The following is a 24,556-nucleotide window of genomic DNA, read 5'->3' as shown; positions in this document are numbered from 1 at the left end:
CATTATTACTGGCAATACAATCTGAAGTAGTTATAAAGAAATTATCACTTCACCAAGATAACAATAGTTATTCAAGGTTTCTCCACTGTCACCCACTTACTGAAATACAGTATTTCATTTCAATTTTTTTCATACCTTCATTTCTGTCATGCCTACGTAGTTTAAATCTTTAGCATATTTCCGTTATTTCCATGCATTATAATGCAGGAAAAAGCATACCTCCATATCTATTATTCAGAAAGGACTATCAGTTGAAAACAATTCATTTCAGGGGTAAATCAATATGACTGGAGTAGAATCAACAGAGGAATATCTCTAATGGAGTCCACTTTGCTACGGGACTCCTGTTAAAGGTGACTTAAAAAGAATTTATGCAATTCACAGAGATTTTCTTTGGACATTTATAAATATGTGTTTTATTAGGCTGTGCATAGCTAACTTCATCTCTGTCCACTAAATACAGATGATTTTAAGCACAGACATTCCTGGTTGCACATTTCTTTGACTCTCTGCCTGTTCAAGTTAACATCTTGGCTTTTTTGTAAAGCTATGAAATTGTGAACAAGGCCAGCTCTTAGTTACATTAAACTGAAACCTACTGCTAAACTGAATACAGTGTGGCAAATATTTATTCTAAAGTTTATTCTAATGAACTTGAATATGTACATGTTGTTTTATTAGTAATATCTCCTTAGCTCTTTTTCTCATCATTGACATTAACACATGAGGATTGTTTGTGCATTAGCAACTAGCAAATTATAGGAACTAACTCCAACATCAATAATACTATGGCTGAAGGTGCCAGAACATACCTATTTTAATTATTAGCCATTTCGTCTCCAGTAGCAAGCACAGGTGCATTTCTCAAACCCTGGCCTAAATGCAAAGTCTGATCTTTAAGTTACACTTATTACATAATTAATTTTCTGGTAATACTCACCATTTTTATATGTAGATACCAAGTTACAGTCATCAGCCAAACTCACATTTTTACTATGTCCTCCTCTATTCGAAGTATTAGATTGTTTTTTTCCATTTGGAGTCAAAATAATACCTTAAAAAAACCCCAAACAATAAAACATTATGCATTGTCCTGGGTTCAGCAGCCACAGTCATTTTTTCTCCTTCTTAGTAGCTGGTGCAGTGCTGTGTTTTTGACTTTCAGCCTGGGAACAACACTGATAACACACCAATGTTTTTAGTTGCTGCTAAATAATGTTTACTCTGACCAAGGACTTTCTGAGTCTCATGCTCTGCCAGGGAGGAGGGGAAACTGGGAGGAAGCAGAAACAGGACACCTGACACTAACCAAAAAGGTATTCCATACCACAGCACATCATGCCCAGTATATAAACTGAGGGCAGTTACCTGGAAGGGCTAGATCACTGCTCAGGTCAGGCTGAGTATCAGTCAGCAGGTGGTGAGCAATTGTATTATCTTCCTTCATTTTTTCCCTTACATTATTATTGGTGGTAGCAGTGGTTTTGTGTTATACTTTAGTTACTGGACTGTTCTTATCTCAACCCGTGGGACTTACATTCTTCCGGTTCTCCTCCCTATCCCTCTGGGAGCTGGGGGGACAAAAGGGGAGAGTGAGAGAGAGACTGCGAGGCTGAGTGAGCTTAAACCACGACAGTTCTTTTTGGTGCCCAACATGGGGCATGAAGGGTTGAGATAACGACAGATCTGACCAGAGTGTGTCTAGTCATATGTGTGATAAGCATTCATTGTTTCGGGTTAATAGTAACTCATCACAATGCTGATTTATTGGCTCTCAAAGTTGTTGCTCTTGATCTCACAGTTTCAGCATGTTGTACCTTACTCAGAGCAGATATTTGTTGTGTTAGTGTTTATCGGCTGGGGGCCTTGGGCTAAGGTTCTTGTTTCATTCTATTTTACGGTACTGACTTGTAATACAATAGACTCATTGAGCATGAAACTGATCTGGCTTGCGTTCCCAGTGTGGTCACCATCTATATACTTTGGGAGGTATATAATAGAAGTGTTTAACAATTACACATCTTTTATTCCTTCTCAGGTGGTCAACCCTTGAAGAAGACATTCCCTTACACTCCCAGCCCCCCCCCCGGCCGTTTACAGTATCACTTGAGAGTTCTGAAGGTTTTGAATGGCCTTTAGGTACCCTTGAGACCTGCCTGCTGATTGTGATGGGGATCACCATGTTGGCATGCATACAGAGTGTGTTTTACCCACAACCAGTTCATCTGATCTTCATCTGAGTTAAGCAGAGTCGGGTCTGGGTCTTGTCTAGGGTTAGACAACAATATAGGAGGACCTGGAGATTACCCCTGAGGCCTGACAGCCATGAGTGGCAGGGTGTGTGGGATAGTATGGGCAAGTATCTAGGCCAGTGGGCCCCTCCAGTGCTTTGGAATTTCACCACTGAACAAGTGCAAAATCCAGAAAAATTAGTAAAACACTTAAATGAGGTGTGTTGTCATTCTGGTCATACTAGAGAGGGACAAATGATGGCAACATGCTGGGGCTTGGCCTATGCTTACGGAGCCCTGTTCAACACTATCCAGCACCTTCAAAGGGAAAAAGATGTCTCTGGATCTGATGGCAAAGCAACAGACAGCGCAGCTACTCCAGCTCCAAGCACAGCAGCTACACCAGCCCCAGTGACAATTACAGCAGCTACTCAAACCCTGACCACAACAGACAGTGCAGTTACTCCAGCTCCAAGCACACCAGCTACACCAGTCCCAGCAACAAGTACAGTAGCTACCCAAACTTTGACTGCAACAAACCGCACAGTTAATCCAACTCCAAGTACAGAAGCTACACCAGAGGATCAATTTGTGCCAACATCATTTGCCCCTGTACACAAGAGGAAAAGCCAAAAAGAGGCAAGAAAGACGAAGCAAGATGAAGAAACAATGTACTCATCACCCAGGACAGTATCTGACCAGGATTTATTAGTATGTGAATCAGAGGAAGAAGAGGCAATGTCTCAACCCCAGACCTCAACTGAGTTACAGAATATGCTAAAAGATTTTACCCATCAACCAGGGGAGCACATCATCACCTGGCTGCTCTGATGCTGGGACAATGGGGCCTACAGTTGCGAACTAGAAAGTAGGGAACCCAAGCAGCTGGGATCACTTTCTAGGGAAGGGGGAATTGACAAAGCAATTGCAAGAAAGAAAAAGTCCCTCAGCCTTTGGAGGCAGCTCTTGGCAGCTGTGAAAGAAAGGTTTCCGTACAAGGACGATGTTATGAGTTGCTTGGCCAAGTGGACTACTCTAGAGAAAGGCATCCAGTCTCTGAAGGGATCAGCCATTGTAGAGATGGTCTACCATATCAAGCCAAATAACGGGGATGTACTCATAGATATAGATGAAGTCGAATGTACATGAAACATGTGGCAGAAATTTACATGGAATACACCATCATCATATGCCCATTCATTGGCAACAGTAAACTGGAATGACCTCTAACAGTGGATTAAATGATTCATAAACTCTGAGAGTTCAAAGACAATCTCACCCCTTTCATCATCTCAGCTGTGGAAAAACTGTTTCACGAGTTCAAACAATTGAGAGACGATCTATCAGATCTATTCAGCTCCCCACATGTACCAACACACGTCTCAGCTATTAACAAAAGGCGACCTGCTGCTTGAGAGAGAATCACAGAATCACAGAATCCCAAGGGTTGGAAGGGACCTCAAGAGATCATCTGGTCCAAGCCCCCTGCAAGAGCAGGGTAACCTAGAGTACATCACACAGGAACTTGTCCAGGCGGGCCTTGAGTATCTCCAATGTGGGAGACTCCACAACCCCCCTGGGCAACCTGTTCCAGTGCTCTGTCACTCTCACAGTAAAGAAGTTCTTCCTGATGTTAACGTGAAACCTTCTATGCTCCAGTTTACACCCATTGCCCCTTGTCCTATCACTGGATATCACTGAAAAAAGCCTAGCTCCATCATCATGACACCCACCCGTTACATATTTGTAAACACTGATGAGGTCACCCCTCAGTCTCCTCTTCTCCAAGCTGAAGAGACCCAGCTCCTTCAGCCTCTCCTCATAAAGGAGGTGTTCCACTCCCTTAATCACCTTTGTGGCTCTGCACTGGACTCTTTCAAGCAGTTCCCTGTCCTTCTTGAACTGAGGGGCCCAGAACTGGACGCAATATTCCAGATGTGGCCTAACCAGGGCAGAACAGAGGGGAAGGAGAACCTCTCTTGACCTACTAACCACACCCTTTCTAATGCACCCCAGGATGCCATTTGCCTTCTTGGCCACAAGGGCACATTGCTGGCTCATGTTCATCCTACCCACCAGGACCCCCAGGTCCCTTTCCCCTTCGCTACTTTCCAGCAGGTCAGTCCCCAGCCTGTACTGGTACATGGGGTTGTTCTTCCCCAGATGCAAGACTCTACACTTGCCCTTGTTGAATTTCATCAAATTTCTCCCCACCCAACTCTCCAGCCTGTCCAGGTCTCACTGAATGGCAACACAGCCTTCTGGTGTGTCAGCCATTCCTCCCAGTTTAGTGTCATCAGCGAACTTGCTGAGAGTACACTCGTTTCCCTCATGCAGGTCGTTGATGAAAATATTAAACAGCACTGGTCCCAGCACCAACCCCTGCGGGACTCCACCAGTCACAGACCTCCAGCTAGATTCTGCACCATTGACCACAACTCTCTGCCTTCTTCCTTCCAACCAGTTCTTGATCCACCTCACTACCTGATCATCAAGCCCACACTTCCTTAGCTTATCTATGAGAATGCTGTGGGAGACAGTATCAAATGCCTTACTGAAATCAAGAAAAACTACATCTACTGCTCTACCATCATCCCTCCACCTACACGCCACAGGCCACCCTATGGTTTTACCTGCAGGATCACAGAGAAGACGAAGTGGGATGGAAGACCTAGCTAGACTTGTTCTCCAGATGGGATCTCAAGTGGATTTGATTTTAGGGGAAAACAGCCAATGAACTCAATTGCCTGCTGTTGCCTGCTAAGTAGCACTTTTATAGCCCACCAATTAGATGTCTTCAGGTCACCAGCAACTGGCCCTGACTTCCCTCCAACCATCATCCCAACATCCTGACTGAGTTTAAACCCTGACATGCATCTTTCTTAAAAAAAAACCAAAACACAGGTAATGTTGTAGGAATTAAAATTTAAGAGAGAACTGATTTTTTTTTGAGCCAAACTGCTATCTGGTCTTTGAAGAAAGACTGGAAAAATCAGTTTACTTCAGAAAATACTTACTTGCTAAAGATAACATATTAGCGTAGTAGGCTCTTGAAATTAAATACAGTTAGAATTTATTTATTTCTCTTAAAGAGACCTCCATAGCTATCACAGAATCACAGACCAGTTAGGGTTGGAAAGGACCTTAAGATCATCTAGATCCAAACCCACTGCCATGGACAGGGACACCTCACACTAAACCATCTCACCCAAGGCTCTGTTCAACCTGGCCTTGAACACCACCAGGGACAGAGCATTCACAACTTCCCTGGGCAACCCAATCCAGTGCCTCACCGCCCTTACAGTAAAGAACTTCCTCCTTATATCCAATCTAAACTTCCCCTGTTTAAGTTTTAACCCATTACCAGAAATTAAATAAAGTAACGATATTCACAACTTTACCTTGTTAGTAATATCTTATTCAGCACCTCATAATATAGGACAGGTAAATGTATCTCCAGTACTTAATTTTTGTGACAGGTTGTTTTCAGTTACTTGCTCTAGTATTGATGTATATGTTAAGGTTTACCTTTTTAGCTATTCAGGACACAGAGGCCCAAGTCCTTATCAGAGCTCCAAGCTGGAACAGAAACAGGTATGACAGGATAACATGGCTATAAATGTATAATAGAGTGATGCTGAATCCAGAAACAGGAACTGTACTGTACTCTGGTCCTGACTATACCTCTCAATTTTAAAAATTAACACCGCAAAACTGAAGAATAGCAGATGGCAAGGAAGCAGCCCTGGCAGGATTCGAAGAAGTATCTTCAAAGGAAGTGCCAAATTCATTCTGAACTAATGTGCATAACACAATATCAGGATTACAAAATAGCATTTTTCTGGCCTATTGATATACAGATTTTTTTCACAGAATCTACAGAAAAAGCCCACAATGTAATTCCTTATCCACAGCCTCTCATGTTAAAGTCCTGCAAAAGAATTACTTGGTAAAGACTTTTTGCATTAATTTCTAAACCAAGCCCTTACTTTGAAAATCAACCATTTCACTCTTCAAAATTGGTATTTCTGCATGTACTCTTTCTTTCTTCTTTGGGGTCAGCAGTATTTCTGCAAAATATAAGATGGACACCAGTACAAATGACAGTAAGTAATAACTGTTTAATTTTCAAAATGCTCCTTTAAAAAAAAAAAAAGGATACGCTTTAATTTTATTCATTAAGAACTATAAGCCTCTCATATCCATGAATATGCAATATTAGAATGAAATCACCTTGTTATAATGTCATACATTCATTCACACTTACTTCAACTTAATATATTCTCTTTATTAGTACCCGAATAAGCCCTTACTTTGAGAACTATCCAGTCTTCTCCTAAGAGTTGGTATTTCTGCATGCAGTCTTTGTTTCTTCTCAGGGGTCAGCAGTATTTCTGCAAAATATAAGATGGACACCGGTACAAATGCCATTAATAACTTTAACTTTCAAAACTCCTCTTTTAAACCAAATAAATACAGGATGTACTTTTATTTTATTCCTTAAGAATTATAAGCCTCTCACATCCATAAATATGTAATATTAGAATGAAATTACCTTGTTAGAACATAGATATTATGTAACAATGTAAGATTATATAATATAAGATATTACAGTAGCATATAAGAAAGACACAAGATCCTCAAACAGAATTGCCTAGTTCTCATCTTGCATAGTACAAATCATTGGTAAATCAAATTAAATGAGTGAATTTACAGGAGCAGGACAATCAGAATCAAACTAAAATAAGTTCAGAATTTTAAATACTATTTACAATAGTTACAATTACCAAAAAGACAATCATAATTACTCTCAGAAGCTGCGTATCTCCTGTTACAAACAGTCAATTTGCAAAGCCTCTTTTTACGTCTTTCTTCAGCTTCCAGAATGACTTTGTGATGCTCACACTGGTATGGACAACTTTGCAACACCTTGATAAAGGTTTTACTATTGAAGGACAGTTCTCCCGCCTTACAACCTGGAAAAACACCAGGACATTGTAGAAACAGCAAGCATGAAGACTATAGAAGCCATCACAAAATCCAGTGTGTTATTTTGACACTACAATCTACAATTTAACCTCCATTTTCCATATACACATCTCAAAAGACGTTACACTTTTGTGTGCCTTCTTGTTTTGTACTTGCTCTTTTACACTGCACTTCAACTCCAGAAGCACTAAATGAGGCATGGATCCTCTAGGGAAGTGAAAATATTAGTGGAACTGGAAGAAAGGTGCCTCAGTTCCCTTTGTAAATTTATCCAGGAACCAAAATATAAAAGATGTCTTTGCTATTCTTTGAAACTTTCTCTGTGTTGTAACAGTTACCTGTATTAACCTGAATAAACAATGTCTATCTTACGAGTTTCCTCACAGTAAGCCTTCCTGTTTTTTTGGGGGACATTCCTAGGGTAATGTATGGTTTAGTTATTCTTGGATGTTCTCATAGTTAGTTACATCAGCTGAAGGTGAAATTCTGCACTGTGTGGAGTTACAAGAACATCACTGGAACATAACTATAATATTCTAGCCTAAAATAAAACAGTGCTAACGATCAAGCTGAATTTAGTTTGACAGCTGTATGCCTACATGTTCAAAGGTGGCTTACGGTGCTTCATACTCCCCCCCTTTTTTCTTCTTTTAAAATCAAGAGACACGGGCTTAATTACAAAATACACTTACAAACCCTGAGTGCCAGCAGCATTCTTAGAACATACTGATAAACTGAGTTTAGGTATTAGAAGATGGGATAACTGAAGGCTGCAATCATGGATTACTGTAGAACTGACTGAGTGTACTTAATAGCAGTAATGCAGAGAAAACAGAAGGGCTGCAGAGTAGTTTTTATGGACTCAGAAAAGAAAGACCTAGGATAATATTTACCTGAACACCTGAATTCTGCCATTTTCTGGGATGCAGATGTAGCTAAAGTACATTTTTCTCCTTTGGTTATCTCCGAGTGTTGATCTAAATTAGGAAGGAAAAAAAAAACACTAAGAAAATGCAACTGATCTTTTTCCATGGCAATCATGCATCAGCACACCTATATTCAACTGTATTTTCTATCTCTAGGTTATTAAAGTTTAATTTACATAACAGCAAAACCTCCAAATGAAATTCCTCAAGCTAAATGGATCACATTTATAATTTTGCAAATCCAGAATAATTACACTTAATTCAGTGCTTTTTCATCATTCTCCCAAAGCATATTGCTTCTGCTTGAACAGAGCAAAACAACCCTGTAAACTTACATTGCTTAACAAAGCTCTATAAACATTATTTCTATATGGAATCAGATGCTGAAAAATGTGATGTGCTGGAATAATACTTATTCTCAGTTTAAATAGGTATAACCTGGAGATAAGCTTGGTCACCTGAAAAGCTACCATTCTGGCATATACTAATCTAATGAATAATTATAAATTTTATAAATTAACAGGAAGCTAAATTATGAATAAAGATTTAATCGGACATGTCAAAGTTCTGAAGTAAATGTATCAGACTAAAAAGATCAATGAAAATCTGAAAAACATTTACCTTAAACACATCTTGAACATGTAGGAAAAGCTTTAGGCAAGTCATGCTCACAGGCAGGTTCTATCACCGGTCTTACAATGACAGATGGAATCACAGAATCATAGAATAGTTAGGGTTGGAAAGGACCTTAAGATCATCAAGTTCCAACCCCCCTGCCACGGGCAGGGACACCTCGCTCTAAACTGTATCACCCAAGGCCTCGTCCAACCTGGCCTTGAACACTGCCAGGGATGGAGCATTCACAACCTCCCTGGACAACCTATTCCAGTGCCTCCCCACCCTAACAGGAACGAATTTCCTTCTTATATCCAATCTAAACTACCCCTGTTTAAGTTTTAACCCATTACCCTTCGTCCTATCTCTACAGTCCCTAATGAAGAGTCCATCCCCAGCATCCCTATAGGCCCCCTTCAGATACTGGAAGGCTGCTATGAGGTCTCCACGCAGCCTTCTATTCTCCAGGCTGAACAGCCCCAACTTTCTCAGCCTGTCTTCATATGGGAGGTGCTCCAGTCCCCTGATCATTCTCGTGGCCCTCCTCTGGACTTGTTCCAACAGATCCATGTCCTTTTTATGTTGAGGACACCAGAACTGCACACAGTACTCCAAGTGAGGTCTCACAAGAGCAGAGTAAAGGGGCAGGATCACCTCCTTCAACCTGCTGGTCACGCTCCTTTTGATGCAGCCCAGGATACGGTTGGCTTTCTGGGCTGCAAGCGCACACTGAAGCCGGCTCATGTTCATTTTCTCATCAACCAGCACCCCCAAGTCCTTCTCCGCAGGGCTGCTCTGAATCTCTTCTCTGCCCAACCTGCAGCTGTGCCTGGGATTGCTCCGACCCAGGTGTAGGACCTTGCACTTGGCATGGTTAAACTTCATGAGGTTGGCATCAGCCCACCTCACAAGCGTGTCAAGGTCCCTCTGGATGGCATTCCTTCCCTCCAGCGTATCAACTGAACCACACAGCTTGGTGTCATCGGCAAACTTGCTGAGGGCGCACTCAATCCCACTGTCCATGTCACCGACAAAGATGTTAAACAAGACCGGTCCCAACACCGATCCCTGAGGGACACCACTTGTTACTGGTCTCCAGCCGGACATTGAGCCATTGACCACAACTCTTTGTGTGCGGCCATCCAGCCAGTTCTTTATCCACTGAGTGGTCCATCCATCAAATTGATGTCTCTCCAATTTAGAGACAAGGATGTCGTGTGGGACAGTGTCGAACACTTTACACAAATCCAGGTAGATGACATCAACTGCTCTACCGCTGTCCATCAGTTCTGTAGCCCCATCATAAAAGGCCACCAAATTGGTCAGGTGGGATTTCCCCTTTGTGAAGCCATTCTGGCTGTCAGCAAGCACCTTGTTGTTTTTCATGTGCCTTAGCATGCCTTTCAGGAGAATCTGCTGCAAGATTTTGCCAGGCACAGAGGTGAGACTGACTGCTCTGTAATTGCCTGGGTCATCCATTTTCCCCTTCTTGAAAATGGGGGTTATATTTCCCTTTTTCCAGTCATCAGGCACTTCACCTGACTGCCATGATTTTTCAAATATGATAGCCAGCGGCATAGCAACTTCATTCGCCAGCTCCTTCAGGACCTGCGGATGGATTTCATCAGGACCCAGGGACTTGTGCACGTTCAGATTTTTAAGATGGTCTCGAACCAATTCCTCTCTACAGTGGGCCCAAGGTCTTCATTCTCATACTCCCTGCATCTGGCTTCCAAGACTTGGGTGGTGCGGTCACAGCCTTTGGCACTGAAGACGGAGGCAAAGAAATCATTCAGAACCTCAGCCTTCTCCAAATCCTGTGTAGCTAGTTCACCTGAGAGCTTCCTGAGGGGGCCTACGTTCTCCCTAATCTGTTTTTTATTTGCTATGTACCTGTAGAATCCCTTCCTGTTATCCTTAATATCCCTAGCCAAGTTTAATTCTAACTGGGCCTTAGCTTTCCTAACCTGGTCCCTAGCTTCCCGGACAACATCCCTGTACTCTTCCCAGGCCGCCTGTCCTTGCTTCCACTTTCTATAAAACTCTTTTTTCATTTGAATTTTCCTCAGCAGCTCCTTATCCATCCAAGGAGGTCTCCTGGCCCTCCTGCTGCACTTCCTTCTGGTTGGGATGCAACACTCCTGAGCTTGTAGCAGGTGATCCTTGAAGACGAACCAAGAGTCTTGAGTCCCCCTACCCTCTAGGGCTATATCCCGTGGAACCTTACTAAGCAGGTTCCTGAGGAGGCCAAAGTCTGCTCTTTTGAAGCTAGGGCAGTGAGCTTGCGGAAGGTTCTTCTCACTGTCCTAAGGATCTCAAATTCAACCATCTCGTGATCGCTGCATCCAAGGCTGCCCTGCAGTGCCACATTTCCAACGAGCCCTTCCCTGTTGGTGAGCACAAGGTCAAGCATGGCACCTCTCCTTGTCAGCTCCTCTATTACTTGCAGAAGGAAGCTGTCTTCCACACAATCGAGGAACCTCCTGGATTCCTTGTGCCAGGCCGTACTGTCATTCCAACAGATGTCAGGGCGGTTGAAGTCACCCATGAGAATGAGGGCCTGCGAGCGTGAGGCTTTTCCTATCTGCCTATAGAGTGCTTCATCAACAGATTCCTCTTAATCAGGCGGGCTATATCTGATCCCCACAGTAATGTCTCCCATCGCTGTTTTCCCTTTAACCCTGACCCACAAGCTCTCTGTTAACAGCTCACCAGCCCCCAGAGTTCCATACTCTCCAGCCTATCCCTAACATAAATAGCAACTCCCCCTCCCCTCCTGCCAGGCCTCTCTTTTCTAAAGAGCCTGTAACCTTCCATTCCAACACTCCAGTCATAGGAGCCATCCCACCATGTTTCTGTGATGCCTATTATATCATACCCCCGTAGACGAGCACACATCTCTAATTCCTCGTTTGTTCCCCATCCTACGGGCTTTTGTATAGAGGCATCTCAGCCGAGCTCCAAATGAAGCCAGCTCATTGGCTGGAGCAGCCGGAATATCTCTGCATTGCTCTGAGCATTTATTACAGGTGTTGGCAACTGACTGGGTGTGTTGGGATGGAATGATGCCCTCCCCCCCCCCAACACATCTAGTTTAAAGCCTCCTTGACCAGTCTGGCAAGCCTCCTACCAAAACTGCTCTTCCACTTCTTTATTGGACATGCTCCACATTTTCTATTACTGGCTTTCATTGTTCAGTATAGACTGCATTCAGACTAAAATAAAAACATTTATCTGTGATACATTCATGTGAATATGTAAAATCAACTAAAAAAAAGAAAGCTAAAATATGTATTAGAAGGAAAATAAATATTCTCCTAGTAAAATTGCACACACTATAAAATTCCCAAACTATGCAAACAGTTAAGTGATACATTACACAATGTACTCCATCATCTAATGATACATAAATTTTGATTTAAAAAAGTGATTAAAACACACAAACCTAATAAAATCTCATTAAGAACAAGAATAGTTAAGAAAGGAGTATGCCTATCTATTTGTACCTGATGTGCGTGTCTGTTTCACGTTTTTAACAGTCATTGCTGGTTTCTTAAATAAGTGTTCACTGGGAAGATCAGAATGTAAACAGTGGGGAAAAAAATAAAAACCACATTTTCAAACATATATTTACTTGTAAATCAATACATACGTTCCAAAGGCAAAACAAAACACATATTAAACATATAAAAGTTTAAACTTAAAAAAACCCCTAATTATTCCATGCTACTGGGGTTGTAGTATCCAGCATGTAATCACTGTGTTGGAATTCAGTTTACCGGAGACCTGTGATAAGCACTCCTTGCAGTGCTGTTTAGCACTGGGAGTGCAGTGCCTTCAAGGGATGCTGGCTCATTTGCAATCCTGATTAACATAAAGATTGCCTAGCGCACATAAAACTTTCACAAGCTCTTCCAAATACTGTATCCTTCAATAGATGTAGCAATTGCTCTAGAAGGCAATTGATATTTTTTCTTATAGTAACTTCCATGATACTTATATGCTCCTGTGATATGGTGATCATACATTTTTCTATGTCATTGACTACCTCCAAATGCTGCAGGAGCAGGAAGCCTGATCCATGGTATCCTTGGTTAACTCCTTTTGTCACATGAATACATTGTAGTCTATGGGGCGGAGTCTAGTTGGAGGCCTGTATCTAGTGGAGTGCCTCAAGGGTCGGTACTGGGAGCAGTATTATTTAATATATTCATCAACGATTTAGATGAGGGAATTGAGTGTACTATCAGCAAGTTTGCTGATGACACTAAGCTGGGAGGGGTGGCCGACACGCCAGAAGGCTGTGCTGCCATCCAGAGGGACCTGGACAGGCTGGAGAGCTGGGCAGGGAATAACTTGATGAAATATAACAAGGGAAAGTGTAGAGTCCTGCATCTGGGCAGGAACAACCCCAGGTTCCAGTATAGGCTGGGGAACGACCTGTTAGAGAGCAGTGTAGGGGAGAGGGACCTGGGGGTCCTGGTGGACGACAGGGTGACCATGAGCCGACACTGTGCCCTTGTGGCCAAGAAGGCCAATGGCATCCTGGGTTGTATTAGAAGGGGGGTGGTTAGTAGGTCGAGAGAGGTCCTCCTTCCCCTCTACTCTGCCCTGGTGAGACCTCATCTGGAATATTGTGTCCAGTTCTGGGCCCCTCAGTTTAAAAAGGACAGGGACCTGCTGGAGAGAGTCCAGCGCAGGGCAACTAAGATGATTAAGGGAGTGGAGCATCTCCCTTATGAGGAGAGACTGAGGGAGCTGGGTCTCTATAGTTTGGAGAAGAGGAGATTAAGGGGTGACCTTATTAGCGTATATAAATATATAAAGGGGGAGTGTCACGAGGATGGAGCCAGGCTCTTCTCAGTGGCAAACAATGAAAGGACAAGGGGTACAAATTGGAGCACAAGAGGTTCCACTTAAACCTGAGAAGAAACTTCTTCTCAGTGAGGGTGACGGAACACTGGAACAGGCTGCCCAGGGAGGTTGTGGAATCTCCTTCTTTGGAGACATTCAAAACCCGCCTGGACACGTTCCTGTGTAACCTTATCTAGGTGTTCCTGCTCCGGCAGGGGGATTGGACTAGATGATCTTTTGAGGTCCCTTCCAATCTCTAACATACTGTGATACTGTGAATACATATGCAAGGAGAGAGCTTTTCTCCTCCCCCCCTCCTCCCAAAAGAAGTCTTAATAGTTTTGTGCTTCAGAGTACAGAAGAACAAATAATCTATGTCAAATTATGCTAATCAGTAGCAAAGCAAAATTTATCTGAAAGTATCATGGAAAATATCGTAGGCTTTTGGTAATTTCTGTGGTGGTTGCAAAGTTACAATATAATGCATGCAAGTAAGCTGCACATGAGCAGGGTCCAGCCAGCCACATTTGTGTGAGAGTAACAAGCAAGAGAACAATGAATGACTAAATAAGGCTCCATCTTTCTCTTCCCATGGAGGGAAGCAATTGAATATGAGGGGAGAAAAGCAGGGAGTGGAGGCTTTTTTCTGTAGTTCGTAAGCACTCCAATTTTTTTGCAGAGCAGATCTGTAACTGCTGTTTTCCTAGGAAATGCATATAACAGAATTCTTTGTGGCTTCATTCAAATCAGTTGTTGAAATTTTGATTTACTAAATCAGCGAGAATTTTGAGGCAAAAACAACGGATGATTTTTCATCACTATGTTGAAGACATTAGAACATGGCCTGTACTTGGCTCCCTATAAAATGTCAGAAGCTATTATTCAGAGAAAAAGATGGTACTTTATTACTACCATGCCTATCGTCTTTAATCTGTGACTTCAAAAACACTTTGACAAAGTACTCTCTAGTGAGCCACCAAAAGGCTATGCCTTTCCACTAGCAGGAAAAAAACCCTACTTAGTAAAAGCTAATGTAAAAGGCTAACATTCAGTTTGAAAATTACTAAAGAAAAACAAGTTAGTATTTCTGCTCAGGTTTAAGACACCTACCTTACTTGAATAGACTGATCTTTTACACAAGTAGTTCTTTCATTCATAGTGTGACTTTGTAGTACACTGTCTGTTTGCAGTTCATTAACTGAACACAAACTATTCCTCTGTTCACTTTGTCTCACAGAAGCATTTACTAGATTCACAGGGTTAACTATTTCATTTCTCAGTGCAGAGGAATTTACAGATGGAGAAAGAACCTGATCATCTGACTGTGGACAATGTATTTCCTTATGTGTTCTTGCCATGTAAGTTTCTCGATCAGCAGGATTCACCTCATAGTATTTGGATGCTTCAGTATTGGCTTCTGAGGATCTTTCTACAAATACTCCTCCTTTCACACTTTCCTGTATTGAAAAATACTAGTCAGTACAATACAAGTACTAGTCAGTACAATACAAGTAGTCAATACAAGCTCTATAAAAATATTAAATAATTCTAGTAACAAGATTAAGTAGGATATACAAGTCTAACTCTGGAGGTAACAGAAATTCCAGAGAAGCTTCAGAAATCCCCGAGTTAAGAGCCCACAAGACAGTGCTGCTGAAGGTGTTGAAAGGGTAGTTACTAAGTGATAATTCCAGGCTGAAGCACTGGATTTGCTACTAATACGAGGCACTTCTAGAAATTAAAATATGTAAGTAAGATCCAGCTGAATAACTAAAAAAATTGCAGTTCCACACCCAGAGATAACATGCAGTTATATAGCACAAGGAAAATATGCAACAACTTTATTTTAGTTTACGCCCTCATTTTCTATTATCACCTGTCTCATAGCTGTACAATCATGGGCATGTCATAGTTGCAAATATTCACATTATTGCTTCAAATGTTTGGCAATTAAAAATAAATCCAACTCTTTTTTCTCCAACCTAAATGATTTCAAATTTGTAGAAAATCTGGTTTTACAATAAATTAAAATGCTTCATAAAAACACAGATGCCTATATTCTCCAACTGTCCTGCATACTTTTAAATCTGTATGATATAATGGTAGAAGTTGCAGGTTGCATTTTCACACACATCCAGTGTTTTCCCTACTTTTCTAGCTTACACTGAAATAACCTTAAGGGTTCACATTTTATTTAACCCTAAACTGCAGAAAAAATTGCTTAGTTTGATCTACTTCGGTAAATGGCCAACCTCATTACACTCCTTTTCAAGCAAGTTTATTCCGTGTAAAATTCCTTTTGCTTCCTTCCAGTAGTCTTCTAGACTTCTTTTTCTGACTTGCATGTCCAATTCCTCTGTATTGGTTACATTTAATGAATTATAATTTATTTTCAGGAACAACTGTTTCGCTTTATAAATCATAAAAAAAAAAATATTAATATTACAAGCTTTTTTAAATGAACACTTCGATAAGCATTATATTTTAGTATGCTGAGGAACAGCCCCAATAATTTAATGCAAAATATAACCTCTGAATAATAATTTTAATATAATTTAAGGTACATGTAAATGTTAATAAAATCCAAATATAAAGTGCAGTTACAAGAGGTGAGCTTGCAATTGTAGTTGCTATAAGCTTTTTACACAATAATGCTCTGCTTTAAAAAACTGTTATCATGGACTTAATCCTCATTCTATACGTCTTTTACCTGTATATGTCTCTGTTTTTGTTTAAGAAACAACTCCATATTAATGGGCACTGAAAATCACTACACCCCCTTAATCTTATACAAAACTCCTAGTTAAGTTTGTAGCACAAAAATGTAGATACATGCTTTTTACTAATTATCAACTGCATAATACTTCCACGCTTTAGAGATAAAAGGACATGTCTTTCTGTATTCTACAGCTAATTAAAAAACAAACAAAGCATCAAAAAACATTAAAAAGGATACTTCAAAATACACCTTATTTAAAAAAAAAATCAAAGTATTTTTTTCGTGTTGCAAAATAATTGTAGTCATGGTGATTTTGGGCTTGATTATCGATCAGCTTAGCCTTTATAAAGAAGCATACATACCAAGGAATAGAGTACCAACTGTGTGTTAGAGGACAATGCTAATATTTGCACAGAATTTATAGATTCAGGAACTGGCCCTACATATACAGATTTCACAAATGCATCATTGCAACATTGTTGGAATATTTACTTTTTTTGTGCCTAAATGCTGTCTGTCATGAGTCAATGGTAGTAAACATGCAACTTTTCTGCAGAAAATAAACATCACTCGGAGTACGGAGAATTACTAAGTTTCCACAGTAAAAATCACTCAGAAAGTCAACAGAACTTAAAACAGAAATAATCTCTGTAATTTTTAAAGCAGTAACAGTAAGCTTACTCATTTGTTTGCAGTTTTGAAGGACAAAAGTAGCCACTTTGTTTAGTTCCTCATCCTGAGACTCCGTTAATAACTGAATCATAAGTGGAAGACCATTATTCTGGAGCAGCTCACACTGGTTTTCTTCTAAAACACGATATTGTAAAGGAAAATAGATTGTTTTCAGCTTCATACACAGTTTTATTGTGGATCCAAGCGTGCTGTAATGACTTCTTCTCTGGGTTGCAGCAAAAGCACTTTCAATCACACAGATTTGACCATAGCTCAAAGTTATTGTAAGAAAATTGAAGGAGGACTGAGATGAATTGTGATAGAGATACCAACTCATTTAACTGTTGCCTTAAAAATCTGAATTCTGGCTTCTGTATTTCTTTTCCTCTGGTATATACTCCTAAAGTATATATACTATATTTATGTGGATCTTGAGATGCAGAAACATCAAAAAGTTTGTAACTGGAAAAACTCAAATAAAATTAGTAGTTTAACCCCAATCTAGCTAATCTGTTCCTCCTCATTAACTATGTAATTAGCTATATTTTTTACTGTGTTGTCATTTGCTGTATACATTCATATACCTGCCAACTTCCTAAAAACTAATTCTTTGTTGTCTAAATAAAACAAGGGAGTCAGAAAAACAAATGAAATATGGTTATTTTGTCAGTGGTGACATTTTAAGAGAAACTTTCATTCTGTTGGTTTTACCATATTTCTATTTGAAAGGCATTTTCCGTTAAGCTATGTTAATTAATTCTTCATGAGAAAGCATCTTTAAAAGTGATTTATGACCTACTGAGCTTATTATTGAACTTCTTGTTGAGAAAGGATGATAATCAATGAGGATTTTTGAACATAATCCTTTTTTCTTGCATCTCTGAAATACATATGAAAAACCAGTAGTATAAATAATGATCAGTATTTCACAAGTTTCCATTCTGTTGCTTTTACTGCCATAAAATACCAACTGAAATGTTAAATGTTTCCATCCTTGGGAAAGCCCTGAGGAGCCTCGCAAAAATACTTCAGGATTACTTAGTGCTTACATTACTTCAACACCAATACTTTTACATAGCTTTTAAAATAAATTAACAGCTATGTAAGCAGTGGACCGAAGCTGTATGTATCAAGGACCATTAAAACAAAGCTCAAAAAGACTTGTGTACTATTTGTGTAGTAGCTTTCACGTCTGGATGAATTTTATCCTGTGATACCTAAGACCAGCTCTGAATTCCTGCATAATAGTCTGCTTTTTCTAAATATTAATATTATATTATTTAAAAGAATTTCCCTTCATTTTCCAGTCTTGATAAATGATACCATTGAAGTTGTTAGTTTATAACAATTCAATAGAAAATGATAGAAAGAAAAAAAAAATCTTACCACAAACTTCAGTACAGTGTCCAATGGTCAGAATAATACAAATTTTTTCGCTTGTATCCAGAGTGTCATTGGACAGCAGCTTTAGTAGCTCTGACACAGTGTGGTACTTTGTCAAGACAACACCTATGGTAGCTATTATGTAAAAAGTAATTTGAAGAAAAATAAACAGAATAGTAAGTATATAGGCATCATCCAAATATAAATGCTGTTTTTCAAGGTAAATCTGCAGCCCTCTAAAAGCCTTGGGCCTTCACAGTCCTCTTTCATTTTAACACTTCAAATCATTACATCCCTCCTGGAGCAGCAGTTCTGTCCCATAGCCGATGCTGCACTTTCTCCCAGGTTGTGTGGTATAGAGGTGGGGAAAAATACCTGACAAACAAGCCCTTTGCAATGTGCAGGTTTTGTAGACCTCTGCTCAGTTTGTCCACACCAAAATGGAGCAAAAGAGTAGAATAAGGTTTGACACATGGATTATCTGCCACAAAAATGCTAAGAATGTTTCTGCTACAGGTCAACCTCTTCCTGAAACCAGGAACTCCACCTCTAGTACACACATGCTGACACCTAATCCTGGCCCAGATCAAATTCTTTGAAACTAAGCTCAAAACTAGTGCAGGTATATGCTTTTAAACTTTTTTTAACTTCCATTCAGAAGCACTTAGAGCACAAGTGTCAAATTTAATAATCATGGCCAACAGCACAGATTGATCAGGCTCACAGGGTTCTCAAAACCTGATGCAATACACAAAGACCTCATTAGGAGAGCACTCTCCAGACAGTAGATCAAAGTGAAGATGTGTCATGCAAAAATACCGCATCTGTTCAGCTCCAGCCTGAGTTACTAAAGCCTCCCAAAGCTTACAAAGCTTATTAGTTTAGGCACAGGCCTATAGAAACAGATCTCTAACTTCAGGATCCAAGCTGACTGCCACACACACAGTTCTCAGCTTTACTTACACAAAACTAGCATCTTATTTTTAATTTTCAGTCTTGTTTAAATTTCATTATTTTAGCAATAATGCGAAAGTAACCCACCTCAGGTGAATTGAATTGCTCCCCATATACTTGTTTGAATTTTAAAAAAATCTGCAATATCAATGTATGTGACTTAATGCCCTCCAGCATCCATTCTTATCACTTTTCAGTGAAAAACAGACTTGAAAAATTTCGTTTTAAAATTAGCATATATAAAAAACGGTAATGGTCTTTTCACTCACAGTCATTAGCAATGCAGGCATCCAGTGTCTTTGTCACTTCTATTGCAAGTTTTATGCTGGAGTGACTCATACTGGAATCATGCATAAGCCTGGTGAAAACTCTAGCTAATGTATCCAGTCCTCCAACAGAAACAAAATATTTCTGCACACATGCTGAGTGAAAAAAAACGAGAAACAAACTGAAAATGTCTTAAATAATATGAGTTGCAAACTGTTTTAGCATTTTAGCAATTAGGCTCATCACAATTTTTTCTGTGCATGTATTAACCATTACATTTCCACCAATGCAACTGAAGTTGAATATATGCTACTCTCAAGAAATGTAGTAATTGTCATACAAAATAGTTACAAGGAACACATGGCCCTAATGCTTGCATACAAATGGCAAACCTTATGCCCGAGTTCTACGAAAGTCACTGTTTTCAGATATGTAACGGCTTGTATTTGTAAAATACTTTTAATCAAAACAGCTTCCAAATCTTCTTTACTAATCTCACTAAATGTAGTCAGTTTGTGGCTATTTGTGGACTTAAGCACAATGAATACACTGTAAATTAAGATGCTGGAATACAGTTTTCAGTTAAAGCTGGAAGAACAGCAAAATTGTAGATTGACCAAAAAAAAAAAAAATCAAACATTTAACTATCAAACTTCCTTTTCCAAAAATAAAAAACTATTTAGAGCTCGAGCTGCACTTACAGTTATTTGCAACTGTGAGACCAACAAATGAACAAACAGGACGAACTATCTCAGGCTTTGTGCAACTTTCCAGCCGCTCTTTGGCATATGGGAAAACTGAAGAGCAAATGTTTTGATTATATTCTACAAAAGTAAAAACAAATAACACCCAATCAAAATGTATTATTAAATTTCAGTTGAACATTAAAGAACTAAAACCAACAATCATTAACAAAAATTAAGCTGTTACCACTTTGGAGAAATACTTTAAACTTTTGTCACAATTTTAACAGCAACACTTTACCGTTCTGGGGATTGTTAACACAGGCGCATAGAGTACTGCAGACTGAGGACCACAGCTGATAGCACTGATTAGTATCTTCATCTGACAGATTGATCTCAGATGTGGAAAGAGTTGTTCTGTTAAGAACAATGCAAACAAGTCCCGAATAGTCAAGCAAACCTAAGTGTTGAAGAATCTATCATTTTATGTTTGAATTGCAACTGCCCACCTGAATAACTGTAGCAGTAGGCCAATGCAGCCTGTATCTCTGACATAGGTTTGCCCACTTACTAAAAAAGAACACATGCAAGACTCCTAAGACATATGCAACTTGAGACAAAATCTTAATGTCAAGTTTAATTTACATACATTCTCTTCCCATTTCATAAGCATATATCCCACCCCCCAAAAAAAACAAATACAAAATCGCAACAAACACCAACAGATTGGCAAAAATGTTCAATTTCTATGTCTGTTTTTTATTATACATTGTCAGTAACTATTGGTTTGGATTATTTTTAAACTATAATTTCATTTTTAGTACTAAACCACTTTCTGCTATTTAAGGAAATCCCAGTGAGTGATGATCAATTTACACAATTTAGGTTCAGTTACCTGCAATCATTCATCATTAGAAATTAACTTTACCTAAACATTACCTATTGAAAGTTCCAAGTTTCTGTATTGCAGATTGTCAAATAGAAAAAAAAATGGTGTAACACAGAAAAAAAAACCCAAAATAAAACGAACTTACTATTATTGGAAACCAGTGCTAAGATGACATAAATAGACATTCTTTTCAAGTTCACACCAGAATCCTTATTAATTAAACATGAAATAAGGTCTTCAAACAATGCAGCAGTACACAAAGTTTGTTGACAATAAACTGAAACCAGAAAATAAAAATCATTAAGTCCTAAAACAAGCCATTCATAAACCTAAATTATATTTGTAACGTTATTAACTAGAGTCTCAGTTGCATCCCATATGTGGTAAGTGGAGACAAACCAGGACTACAAAGTGGCTGAGGGCTTCTCCTGTAGTCAGTGCTAAACCAGACAGAACCTAGGCAAACTCTGGAACAATTTACAAGTCATTTGATGCTGCTGAGGAAGATAAGTAGTACAGCTGTCTGATATCAAGGCATGCTGCTTACACAATTCAGCAAGGTATTTCTCCAAATCTGGGGATAAGGCTGTGACACAGTGGCATTCCTACTCCCACATGCTTGTGAGATTTTCTCAGACAAAAATGTAACACAGACTAAGCACAACAGAGGTAATAGTTACCCAGAAATACGAATAATATTACTTATTACCATTACTCTCCATTATAATTCCTAACGTAAACAAAGCTGCTTCCTTTACTATGCCATGAATAGTTGACTTTGCAAGATCATTTACAAACATCAAACCACCAATTTCTCGAAAATATTCACTTGCTTCACCTACAACATTAAAAAAAAAGAACAAAAATAAATGTTTTGCTTTTATTTCTCTTTAGAATCTTTCAAGATCCTTTAGGTTTTGTTGTTTTTTTTTTTTTTACAGTGACAACAACTTCTTAACATATATTGTTAACATAATGACTGTATTTTTTTTCTGAGGAAAAACTCTTCTTACTGTTTTCTTGACAAATTGAGTAAATAGTGATCAAAGTGTCTTTCTGAGATAGAGGGCAGTCCATCTGATATTTAAGGCATTCAAGCAATAAGTTCAGATCTGTTTTCACATCTGTGAGCAAACACAAAAAACTTCATGAAAATTGTCAGCTCTACTTTATGATCTATTTAGTATTACAATCAACCTGCCCCAAAATGTAGTATGTGTTTCTGAAGTAAAAAAATGTGAGCAAATATGGACCTACACCATTTCTTTCTATCCACAAATAACAAACTTACATATGAAAATATTCCTTTCCATAGTTTGTTATTTGAGCATGATGTCCTTTGCTAAAGTTACAGCCCCCTTTTCATATTTCTGGCCTTTAATTACTAGTAACAATCTCAGTAAATGAGATGCAACTGCAAGGTGCATTAAGGGTATTTGAATGAGTAAAATAGAACCATGAAAATATTCAGAGTGAAAATAGAATTGCAGGAATCCAACAAAGCAAGGCTCACTATGTGGTATTTATTTACAGAAAACTTCATCCCTTACCACAGCAGCTAGAATCTTAAATTGAGTTGTTATATTAGTTAGTAAGTTAAAACAAAACATTTTTTGGGCACCTACACACAAGCCTAGGTAGGTAGACACGTTTCAGAATCTTAGTTGTATGGATATAATAAAAAAATTTGTTTGATAATTACTTGCAATAGCAACCACAGATTTGTAAACATTTTTAAGACTTGGGGTTTCTTAAAGAAGTTTAAATACAGTAAAAATGTAGGTTACTACTAGCAAAACAAGAAGTGACTTTGTTGTGGTATTGTCTACTGGCTGAAAGTTTGTCATTAGATTTTCCAACATAAAATTTGATACGGAAAAAAAACATTTCCCCAACACCTCATCACCCATGATGAATCTATCACAGCCTAGTAAAACTTTGTAAAATTGATGCAGGTAATAAATGACAAATTATGTTGAGCATCTTACCACACTGTGTTTTCTGCCTCTTTTGAGTTTCCATTTTTGGTTTATCTCTGTTCTTGCTCTACAACAGCAAGGAAAGTGTCTTCTGTTCAGATTAGCATCATTTGTAACACCATATGCAGTACAGATGAAGTATTTTTTCTTCAATAGACTCTTTCCAGTTTTATGGTTTTACTCTGTCATCTGACACACAGTTTAATATGCTTTTGCATGGCAAAGATTTCCTTTGGAAATACAGTATTTTATAGTAACACTGCATTTGTAACTATCACGTTACTATCTTTTGAAAGTCAGCACTTCGCAGAGATTAAGCTGATTCCATGTGGGCACCAAATATGTCCCTGTCATTAAAAATATACCTAGTTCTATGTCATTATCACAGTGTGATCCAATTTTCCCTGCAATAGGTTGCCAACTTCATCATCAGTCAACAACTAGCAGTAAGATCACCAAGTAATGTTATGGAGACAGTCAGTTGTGTTTAATATCCACTATAGAACCTGCAGCCTCCTACTGCTGCTCAGTGAGCCACTAAACCATAATTGTGTTGTTTCATCAGTATTGATCAAAATCAAAGGCAACAAGCATGAACTATTATTTCTTAAACTAAGAATTTAATTCACCAAAGAAATCACATTACATTAAGTATGCAAACCAGAAAACTCAACAGGGATTCTACATAAACCTAACATGCCAGCATATGAAAGACTGTTGGAACAGCAGAGTGAAACTGAGGAAACAGGAAGATGGTCCCTTAAGCATTCCCCAGGCCCCAGACACAAAAGATTGATACAAGCACCACAGTAATCTATTTCAATCTCTCAAAAATTATCTAGCTCCAGGTAGACACTTTGTATGAGTGACAAATCCAGCTTAGTAACAGATTGGTTATCCTTCTCCAAGTAGACCAAAGGCCTTAAGAAAATATCAGTGCCATCTTAATGAAGACAGACAGGTCTGCTTTAGTCAGATTGTTCCCATTCTTTCCCTGCTTCCATTAGTTCAAATACTCTGCATTCATCCTTACAATGGCATTGGTGAAGTGTTTTGAGAGGGAATGTTTAAAGAGTTCATCTTTCTTTGCCCTTTCAGAAGTGCTAATACACATAATTTCATTTTCTTGCAAATCTAACCCTGCCACAACAGTGGAATGCTAGCAAGTCTTCCTCACCTCTTTTGCCCCTACTGCTACCACCTTGCTGGCCTAAAACAAAAACTACCCAAATACTCCTCAACAAAAGAAAGGCTGCAAAAACAAGCTCACTTTGGAGCTAATTTAATTTCTGTAAAGTTTAATTAAATACACATGCATACAATTAAAAAGCTTTTACTACAAGAAAAACAAGAGGTTTTTTAAACACTATAGAAAGATGTCTTGACCTCAGCTGG

The 24,556-nt window shown here is 39.1% G+C and overlaps 1 protein-coding gene across 5 annotated transcripts; it reads right to left on the bottom strand.

Annotated features, from left to right (window-relative positions):
- Nucleotides 1-467: 467 nt before the first annotated feature.
- TERB1 (telomere repeat binding bouquet formation protein 1) lies at nt 468-23,361 on the bottom strand. 5 transcript variants are annotated; one of them, XM_061345952.1, is made up of 17 exons: nt 23,171-23,361; nt 22,196-22,306; nt 21,892-22,020; nt 21,328-21,459; nt 20,803-20,863; nt 20,595-20,710; nt 20,312-20,434; nt 19,613-19,765; nt 18,393-18,524; nt 17,016-17,141; nt 15,868-16,025; nt 14,726-15,072; nt 12,268-12,329; nt 8,114-8,197; nt 6,545-6,625; nt 6,221-6,301; nt 646-1,054 (listed from the first exon to the last, which is right to left on the bottom strand). In XM_061345952.1, the coding sequence occupies exons 1-17, from the start codon at nt 23,202-23,204 to the stop codon at nt 897-899; spliced, it is 2,088 nt and encodes a 695-aa protein (XP_061201936.1). In that variant the 5' UTR covers nt 23,205-23,361; the 3' UTR covers nt 646-896. The 5 variants fall into 5 exon arrangements, 4 of the variants coding, with proteins under 4 accessions (XP_061201938.1, XP_061201936.1, XP_061201937.1 ...); XM_061345954.1 differs by lacking the exons at nt 646-1,054; nt 6,545-6,625; nt 12,268-12,329 and adding an exon at nt 468-547; XM_061345953.1 differs by lacking the exons at nt 6,545-6,625; nt 12,268-12,329 and having other exon boundaries at nt 943-1,054.
- Nucleotides 23,362-24,556: the final 1,195 nt, after the last annotated feature.

This window comes from Neopsephotus bourkii, unplaced genomic scaffold (assembly GCF_033783945.1).
Source record: "Neopsephotus bourkii isolate Nb327-2 ecotype Australia unplaced genomic scaffold, CSIRO-AGI_Nbou_v1 NB_245, whole genome shotgun sequence".
Lineage (NCBI taxonomy): Eukaryota > Metazoa > Chordata > Aves > Psittaciformes > Psittacidae > Neopsephotus > Neopsephotus bourkii.
This window is presented reverse-complemented; position numbering and strand designations above follow the sequence as displayed.